Consider the following 9,466-nt stretch of genomic DNA (forward strand, 5'->3'; position numbering starts at 1 on the left):
TGCCATTTGACTAAATCAACTCGAGAGTAAGGAGGAAACAAACGAAAGGCGCAGTCTGTCTAACGTGACTTGTCAGTTGTAGTACGGCAGTTAACTGGCTGTCAAGTATTGTTTTTCAAAGCTAGCCTAATGCAAAAAATATACAGGAAAGCAGACAACGGTGTTCACTATTACTGTGAACAAAGAACCCATGCTGTAAATACTACAATCTCAATATCTGTTCCATTATTCTAGGCGCCGTAACATTTGAGTTACGGGATGGAGAAAGGCTTTTAAAAAAAAGCATTCAATGGGGCAGGATAGATTAGCGTTTCTATCCAATTATGGGGGAAATAATTTAACAGAACAAATACAGGATAACGTTAGAAATCGTACAATAGTTGTTAGTAGTATAATTGAACAACCGAATTGTTAACTGGCAATCTGGAATAAAGTTCCTTTATTGAGGGCTCTCAAAAGATACATTACTTGAAATTGATGTTTTCCAACCAAATAAAACACTCCTTCCTCCAAATACAGACTTGTAGAGGCATGGTACTGAGCAGGAAGAGATAAAACAAAAAACACACGGAGTAATAAATGATGCAAAACAATACTTATACAAAAGCCTTTCCTTATTTCATCCATCAGGAATAAAAACAATCTACTTTACCAGTTCACACAACTCGATTTTATGAGCTCAATATCAAATAAGGACAAACCGATATGACTGCGGACAAACTCATTAACTGCCTAAAACAGACATGGTCAAAATAGGGGTGAAGACTGTAGGGACGATGGTTTGATGTGGAACATTGTCCATGATTGTGGTGGCTGTTTAGGTTGCATGCTGAGCTGTAGAAAAGCACAGCTTGAGGGTGTATGGGTACGGGCCAGCTGAAGAGACAAAGACGGAAGCTATTAGAAAACAGCAATCACCACCCTACACCATTTGAATAAACAGTGAAATTACTTTATATATATATATGCTTAGTGCTTAAACACTTACTTGCGTTCTTCATCTGGTAGTGGTTTATCATGGACAAGGCTTCCATGGCGTCGTTGATCGACTCCCACTCCAACAGCCCTGAAGAGCTGCGCTCACCTGGACCTGCACCTAATAAGACAGCCCAACTCAGTTTAGCACCACTGTCATGCATACCAAATAGTATGTGGTTTCAAAATGACATTAAAATGTACACTTACTCTTTCCCGTGAAAAGTTTGATGTTTGCAGGGGCTTTGACACAAACCTCTTCACAGATCTGAAAACAACAAGGCAGCAGTCAACTGATGATTTGTTTTGTAGGCACATTGGGTCTTTATTTCACTGCTCCCTACATACAATGGTTCATCAGCATGCTTTGGGGCTCACCTGAGTGAAAATCTCTACGGACGAGTCTGGCTGGGCGTTGAAGAAGTGCAGGACGCTGCTGGGGTGCTGAATGCGGTTCTTGGCAGCCTGTTCTGGGGAGGTGAAGCGGTTGTTGCGGGAGCCGTGGAAGTCCTTAAAGCTGGTGCTGCCGTCCTCCAGCTCGTAAGACTGTCCGGGCATGATGGCCTGCTGCTTAGACACACTACAAAGGGAAAAGAGCATGAGACGGAACTTGTACAAGCCTCACAGAACAGTCACTTATTATGGCAAGAGGCAGCGAATAAGATTAAGCACTAACTTTACATGACAAGGCACTGAATGAATAGGCATTTCAGATATTCATCTTACCAGACGTTGAGCTTCTGTCCAAACAGGAAGTTGTTGTTGAGGTGAGTGATGGCCCGATCCACAGCATAACAGTCTCCCATCTCCACCATGGCTGCTCCTGGCTTACTCTTCATAAACTTCACCTGAGGTAGGGGACCAGATATATGGAGTCACTCAATACCAGCAGGCTCTTGTGGAAATAACTGATATGGCTTGCCTCCTTTCCCTCCACACTTACCCGCTCCACATTGCCGTAGAGACAGAAAACGTTGAACACCTTATCTGCATTCATCTTGGCAGGCTCCAGACCGTAGACCATGACTACAGGGGAGTCTGCGTGGGCACTGTACTCGCCGGGGGGTGGAGGGGGAGGGCCGTAGCCAGGTCCCCCACCGTAGCTGTGTGCCCCCCCTCGTCCCCTCATGGGAGGACCCATGCGACGGCCCTCGCTGTAGTGTGGGGGGGGCGGGGGACCATAACCGCTTTCATCATATCCATGGTAACCACCAGCTGGGAACACAAGGGACCACAGGCTCAAACAGGAAACATGGCTTGATAGGGATAAAGGGTAGACATTCCAAAGTGGTCAATTTCACCATGACGAAAATATTTGGTTTTGATGAAAGGTTGGCACATTCCATTAGGTGAGCTAAGAAAATGTACCACACCACTTCGCTGCCACTGCGGGGTACCCATTTTTAGTCATACATTTTTACCCACCACCGGCACTTTGCAGGTGAATTTAGGGTGAGGAGAGCACTACAAAAGGGCCAGCCCGTGTGCGCCCCCCCCGGGCCTAAAGCCTTACCGTACTCTGGAGGGTGGTCTCCCAGCAGAGCCGGCGCTCTCACACGCTTGTTGGGGTTGGCACTCCCATCTTCTGAGAGGTGATGAAGGCAGGAGGCAGAGGAAGGAAAAAGAGGGGAGGAAGAGCGATAGATCATTTGGAAAGAAACAGGACAACGCAGCGCAGTAGCGGATGTTCAATTAGAATTAAGGAGAGCACACAAGACGACCTCCACATCTAGAGAACGCACACTAACCACTGAACAAAAACATCTCCATAGTATATCTACTGCTGCTTCAGTCATGGCATTTTGATGCCAAAGGTTGGATAAGTTTCTATGACAAAATGAATGTTAAATCAACAAACTTATTACTACAGCTAAGAATGAATTAACAAATGCTAACAAGTAAACAATCCTGAACTCTAGATAAATCCTCCATTTTAAATGTTTTAGCATATGGTATAAGGGAGAACGAGGTGGGTGAGAATGAAGCCAACAGAAATCTGCAAACACACCTCCAGCATTGCTCCCATTGCCATCAGCTTCTGCATCTGTACAGGTACACATCTCATACACATTAAATTCAGGCCAGATTTAACATTCACCCACACATGGATAGTTGATCAAAATTAAGAAAAGCATCACTGGTGCACTTAAAATCAGACTGTTTCAACATTCTACTATTTAAACTATTTTAATACAGTCAGTCCATTATCTCCATACCGTAACTAGGATATACAAATACGTCACATTTAAATTCTACCTACAAGTCTCGAAACATTTAAATGCTACATATAGCCCCTTAGTGGAGAGCCACCCAAACACCAGCTTTATTCAGACAAGTCATTCAACAGAGGACAAAATGCCCACAGGGAAAGCACAAGTCCCCTCCAAGGGGAAATATGGTGTCACTGAGAACAGGGGGAGTGGAACACCATATAAAATCAGAAAAATAACAAAAATACCTTCAAGGACGACAATATCACAATATATTTTTGAAGACATCCCGAGTGTAAGAAATGGAACATGTGTCGTGTAACAAACTGGGGATCAGTTTACTTACAGCATGGATATATTGGGGGACAAAGATTGAGGCCGGAGACACTGGCTGTTATTTGGCAGTGGGTCCATTACTTCTCTCCGTGTTCATTTCATCCTTTCACTCCACTCCCCTTTGGATGAACATTTCCACCTTAGTCGCATTTCTGCCCCTTTTTTGTGGCAATTTCCATTGTGGTTGGTGGTCCACTCTCCAAGTGTCTTATCGAACACACGCCAATGGCAGGCCGTAAAGCAGCCATTTGGCACATTTCAGACCTGGGTCCTCATTAGGCGCAAATTTCCAGACCTGCGTCACATGGAAGGTGTTACACAGGTACTAAAAAAGGTCAAATTTCCACAAAAGAGCTGCATTCAGAAAAAGATGGAGAAACTAGACAGGGATGCATGTTGCAAGAACAGTATAGAGAGGAAAGGAGGGGGGAAAGAGAAGGGGCAAAACAGAACACCCGACTCCATGAGGTATGCATATATGGGGAGAAAAATATGGCCTGTCTGAATGTGCGTATGCTTGTTCATGTTTGTAGTGTCTTCATCAGTTGTCTGTTGTATTCCTTCCCATGTGACTGGCTACAGCCTGACAGTGACGGTGCGAATCATCTATGGAGTCAGTGCGGCAACAGGAGTGGAGGGTTTTGAGTAGTGTTTGATATATTAAACACCAGGAGCAGAGCACAAGAGAGCAAAACCACCTGCACCACCAAAGACAGGCAGGTACAGAGAACAGGACAGGGCTGTGTAGTCTTGAGCAACTGGTTTGTATCAGTATGGTTCATCTGTTTTGTGTTTGTGTGAGCATGCTCGTCACTACAGGTCTCTGGATGTTGTCTTTATAGGGTGGGTCTCCTGTGGATGTGTATCAGGTGATGACTTGCAGGTGAGACCTGGGTGATGGCGTGTTTCAATGTGTCAGGCATGTCTTGCTGGGGTCTCAAAACTGGGAGGGTGTGGAAAGCACAGCTTAGTGCCAATGTACTAGCAACCAAACCCCCCATGGAAAATGTGTCATGCCATAGAAAAGGTATAGGGGATGTCTTCGTGGCTTTGGAGCTATGCGGTTGCAAGTGGATGTGTCCTTATTGACGTAGGAGCGGTGAGGTTGAGGTGATGTTGAGAGTAGTGTTGATGGCAACAATGTGTCTCCGATGCATATATGGAAATGTGTTGCTCCAAGGTATTCCGACGAGAAGCTAGAGTGGCTTTTGTTTTGCAGTATAGTCTATGCTTAAAGTAGCCTGTATAGATGAACAGATCTAAACATTGGCAAGTGCACTGGGAATGAAATGAGCAATTGGCTGTCAGTAGACCCAGCTTCACAAGAGACTCAAGTGGGTATCTATGATCAGGCTGTCTAGTCTTACAACTTGATGTATCCATGGGCAGTGCATCAGATTGGTTGCCATGGCAAAAATAATACAGATCACTCAGTATGTATAAGTATATTTTTACACAGGCATAATGTCACTGTATCAGACACTGCTGAGAAGCCATCAAGCAGATATTCAGACAAGAATGTATGACATGAATGGCTCAGTGGTGAGTGGCTCAGTGGTGAGATTTACAAGCAACATTCTAGAATGCTTCCTTCTCTCACAATGAATGAGCAAAAAAATGACTGCTTCGTCAGGTAGTTTTATTACATTCCCAAGCTTCGGTTGCAAGTCAGTCATCTCCAAACTAGAAAAGATGCATGCCAGAACTCACGGGACCTTGATTTGGTACCCTTAGTGCCCACTTACCATTAGATCTGATAGCACTGGGTTAAGGAGGTCACTTTTATACATTTATTTTTCCTAAATAGGTGTACAAGTAAAAGCCTTGAGCAATAACTAGTCTCTAGTGAAGAATATCTGGCCATTCAGCTGCTCCTTTCATCCCTAGCGTGTCTAGCTGTGCGACGGACAGTGTATCATCACTTCAGTTATAATGCCACTGAAATGGAGCCCAAGACAAGAGTTAACTGCTAAACCAATATTACAGCTGGTGAGAAAGATACCAACCCAGCCCTGCGACCATTTGAAGGAGTTGGATATTGAGCTGGTTAAAGGAGCACTTCCTGTGCTCAGTGGCATTACCCCTGAAGGTCTACCACCCAACCCCCCCTTCCCTCCCCCACAGTGGCAGTAAGGGTGCTGGTAGTGTCAGCAAGGACCACAGATGGCTGTATGCGTTACCTTGACCACCCAGGTTGGGGTTGGTGTAGTCCCAAGTGTCCTGGTCATTCTTGAACACATTGAGACGAGTTGGCTGTGGGAGAACATACAAATTAATTCCATCAAAGCATTTTTCAGTCCATTTCATGGAACACTAGAAGCTCTTCAGCGCTATGGATGTGCATGTTCCTCTACCTTGGCATATTCGATCTTCAGGGTGCAGCAGCCAGAGTAGATGTCTGCCCCGTTGAGGGAGGCCTTCGCCCTCTGTGCACTCTGCACCGAATCAAACGTGTTGGGAGTCAAGGAAAGGACATGCAGACTACAGTTCTGAGAACAGCACCTCACGCAGACACCATAACACGTTCCGGTAATTCCGGCGCTTATTGCACAAGCCCTTGTTTACAAGTCTTTGTGCTAATAATTTTTTTTTTTTTTTTTTTTTTTAAATATAAAGAATTCAGGTAAATAGTCTATCAATCATCACATACAGTATGTGCTACAAACAAATGACATGTTCCAGAATGCAGATTGCTTGACATGGTATGTAGAGACAGTGTGTCAATTTAAAATTCCATAAGTTTTAGTTTCACCCAGGATTACCAGAGAGCATGCAACTGTTTCACAAAACACCTACATTTTCAACAACAAAAAACGAGCGGCAAAGGATATTCCACCATGGCCTGAACACCATTCTTCCGGAAGATGACAATCCTGTGGACAGGGCCGCAGTTATTGCAGACCGTGTAGAGCACATCCTGTAGACAAGTAATTCACATAATCAGAAATAATATTGAAGTACACAGCACAACAAAATCAACAGGTTAGGTAGAGGTGGCCCGCACTTTACCGTGGTAACGGGGTAGATTGGGTTCATGATGGTGAGAAGTAGCACATTGTTGACACTTCTAGAATCATCCGGGTCGCCTGGCCGGGAGATCTTCTGGCTGGTGGAGTAGTTGACAAAGGCTGGGTGCCCGGAAATGTAGATCTGGTTGTCATTGGCATACGTCACAGCAGTACACGACCCATTCAGATCCTCGTACTCAACCAGGGCTTGACGCTTCTTGGGCATAACCACCACATAGCTGTAAACAAAACAGTTATATTAATGGAGGACGCATAACCAAGTCAACAGGACACCGTTTCTTTACTTGCTTTGCTTACAGACCAGAGGTGACCTAGCCTCCCCTGGAGTGCTTCTGGGTGAGCTGGCTTTTGTTTCAGCACTGCTCCCACCCACCGGATTCTAGATGCTCATCGGGAACGGCAGCTGAATCAATTGTGTTAGAGGAGCTTCTGGGTGTGCAGGCTTGTCTTCTGAGTTAAAGATAGCGATCACCGATTTAACAGTAACCAACTATGAATGGTTGCATTGTGTGGAGCAAAATTTTGACCGTGAAATGTGTGCATTGTAAGTGAAGTACGGGCAGTCTGCTTCTGCACGAGCCATTTTCCCGTTGTCGTGAAGAAGAAACATGCAGATATTTTTTAAAGCAGACAGTTACTCAATGTGCATATTCATCACCTAATAGCTCCAAACTCCTGCAGAGCCTCCACAAGGTCAGCCTCCGTAATGCCGTCCACCAAGCCCCGCACATGCACAACTGGAGAGGGAAGCGTCTTATGTGGGTCATCATAGCCCTCCTGCAAAAAAGAACAGGCCCATTATCTCCATCTCTTCATTCAATGACTCAATCATGGACACTTACAGACAGTTGTGGCTGCTTCTCATAATGCATTGTTGTCTCTGCCTTCTTGCCCCTTTGTGCTGTTGACTGTGCCCAATAGTGTTTGTACCATGTATTATGATGCTGCCATGTTGTGTTGCTACCATGCTGTGTTCGTGCGTTGCTGCCATGCTGTGTTGTCCTCTTAGGTCTCTCTTTATGTAGTGTCTTGTCATGTGTGTGTTTTGTCCTATGTTTATTTATTTTATTTTTAATCCCAGCCCCTGTCCCCGCAGGAGGCCGACATTGTAAATAAGAATGATTTCTTAACTGACTTGCCTAGTTAAAAAAAAAAAATTCAAGCAATAAACTCATGTTTCCCGTTTAGCTCATAGCATGCTTTATAAGAATTGAGGACTCCAATGTATGTAGCTAGCTGACTAAACTCAACTACACGGTGAAATAAATTGAGTTGAGACCAGGCTTTGCATAATTCAGCACCGACTACATTGATTCATCAAGGTCAATATTTAAAAATATTTACAAATAAAAACTATGAAAGGCTATGGTAGCCATGCCCTGTGCTGTTGCGTGCTGAAATCCACACTAATCCAATAAACGTTAACCAAATACAACCACCGACTGTGTCCATTGAATCTCAACGAAAGCCGGTTATTGTTACGTTATTTAATATTTTTTTACGTATGGATTCCGACAAAGGCACGCAACCACAGAGGCTAAACACAAGTTATTTTATTTAACTTGGCAAGCCAGTTAAGAACACATTCTTATCAACAATGATGCATACACAGGCCCAACCTGGACGACGCTGGGCCAATTGTGCGCTGCCCTGTGGCCTCCCAATCACGTGATACAGCTTGGATTCGAACCAGGGTGTCTGTAGTGACGTCTCTAGCACTGATATGAAGCGCCTCAGACCGCTGCACCACTCGGGAGCCCGAGTTAAATCGAATAACAATTTGTTAACTAACTATCCTTGTTAGATAAAATAAAAAACTTGGTCAGAGCTGAATTCCACAAAGCCTGCTTTGCTAAACTCCGTTGGCGGAGTTCAAACTTCCTTCACCACGGACAGCTATTAATGTGTAATGTCATGAAGTAGGGGTAACTATTCAGTTTAAACTGTTGGGAATATTAGTGAGGAAATGTATTTTGTTATCCCTAATATTACGAGAACATGGCCCCCGATAAGGTGCATTTCGAGAACGTTAAACATTTGACTGGCTAAAGTAGCAAACTAATTAGCTCGCTAACTAGTTACCGACTACATCAAAGAACGAGTCAATAATGCATCTTACTAGGTTTATTTCAATTTAACACACCCACTCGTGTTCGTTGCTTGGCAAAACGAAACCGCTAAGCTAGAACAAAGCAATAACGCTACTGCTAGCTAACGTTAGCTACTGTATGATTTGTGGCGTGGCCTGAATTGCTCTCCCATTCATTCAAACGGAAAAAAAGGCCAGCTAACGTTAGCTAGACAATTGTTGGAAAAACAACTAGCTAGCCAGTTAGCTAACTAGCTACATTGAGATCTGTTTACTCCACGGACAATTTAAGCTAAACATACACACAGAACGAAAGGTTTAACATCGTGGAACAAGGGAAAGCGAGCTAGCTAACGTTGCTGGGTGCAATATATTTTTTGAAACGCCGCGTCATGAGTATGTGAGATTATGTTATTTAAAGAGTACATTGCAATGCATGTGCTTAAATGCATTTTGCTATATCACAGAAATCAGCGTTCATCATTTACCGTTGTCATTCCGTCGTTGGTTTTTAGTCTTTTCGTTGCCCTGCCGCCTTCGTAATAACGGCCTGCCATAGCCATGTTGTCCCAGTTAATAAGGTTGGTAGCAGCGACCGTATGAAATGGACGGGAAAGTATTGAGACACACACATGGGCCCGCCTTGAAGAGTCCGCTGCGGTTTCCAATTGGCCTAAAAGGCACGTCAATAACGCCATCACCAATTTATCTTATAGTCAGAGCTCAAACCACTACTACTGTATTGATCTGTTATCTGTAAAAAATAAAGTGAAGATCATCTTTATTTCTACAATAAATACATTTTCAATCCAGGCGAATGATCTAGG

The 9,466-nt window shown here is 44.1% G+C and overlaps 1 protein-coding gene across 5 annotated transcripts; it reads right to left on the reverse strand.

The window, feature by feature from the left end:
• Positions 1-411: 411 nt before the first annotated feature.
• Positions 412-9,302, reverse strand: LOC110503705 (heterogeneous nuclear ribonucleoprotein L). Of its 5 annotated transcripts, none has more exons than XM_090218243.1 (14): positions 9,128-9,302; positions 7,209-7,327; positions 6,531-6,768; positions 6,353-6,438; positions 5,876-5,972; positions 5,702-5,774; positions 2,984-3,019; positions 2,489-2,557; positions 1,919-2,190; positions 1,702-1,823; positions 1,354-1,555; positions 1,186-1,243; positions 989-1,096; positions 412-876 (listed from the first exon to the last, which is right to left on the reverse strand). In XM_090218243.1, exons 1-14 carry the CDS (start codon positions 9,200-9,202, stop codon positions 818-820), a joined length of 1,614 nt encoding a protein of 537 aa, XP_090074369.1. In that variant the 5' UTR covers positions 9,203-9,302; the 3' UTR covers positions 412-817. The 5 variants fall into 5 exon arrangements, with proteins under 5 accessions (XP_090074369.1, XP_021437847.3, XP_090074370.1 ...); XM_021582172.3 differs by having other exon boundaries at positions 2,489-2,560; XM_090218244.1 differs by lacking the exon at positions 2,984-3,019.
• Between the last annotated feature and the right edge of the window lie 164 nt (positions 9,303-9,466).

This window comes from Oncorhynchus mykiss, chromosome 24, assembly GCF_057628025.1.
Source record: "Oncorhynchus mykiss isolate SJ-2025 chromosome 24, ASM5762802v1, whole genome shotgun sequence".
Lineage (NCBI taxonomy): Eukaryota > Metazoa > Chordata > Actinopteri > Salmoniformes > Salmonidae > Oncorhynchus > Oncorhynchus mykiss.

What these genes read in the sequence shown, in the direction of transcription:
- LOC110503705 (XM_021582172.3), bottom strand. Translation starts at nt 9,202, where the DNA reads ATGGCTATGGCAGGCCGTTATTACGAAGGCGGCAGGGCAACGAAAAGA. An exon ending in GGTGTTCAGGCCATGGTGGA is followed by an intron (nt 5,973 to 6,352) that starts ATATCCTTTGCC and finishes GACTCCCAACAC; the next exon opens with GTTTGATTCGGTGCAGAGTG. An exon ending in TGAAGATCGAATATGCCAAG is followed by an intron (nt 5,775 to 5,875) that starts GTAGAGGAACAT and finishes GTTCTCCCACAG; the next exon opens with CCAACTCGTCTCAATGTGTT.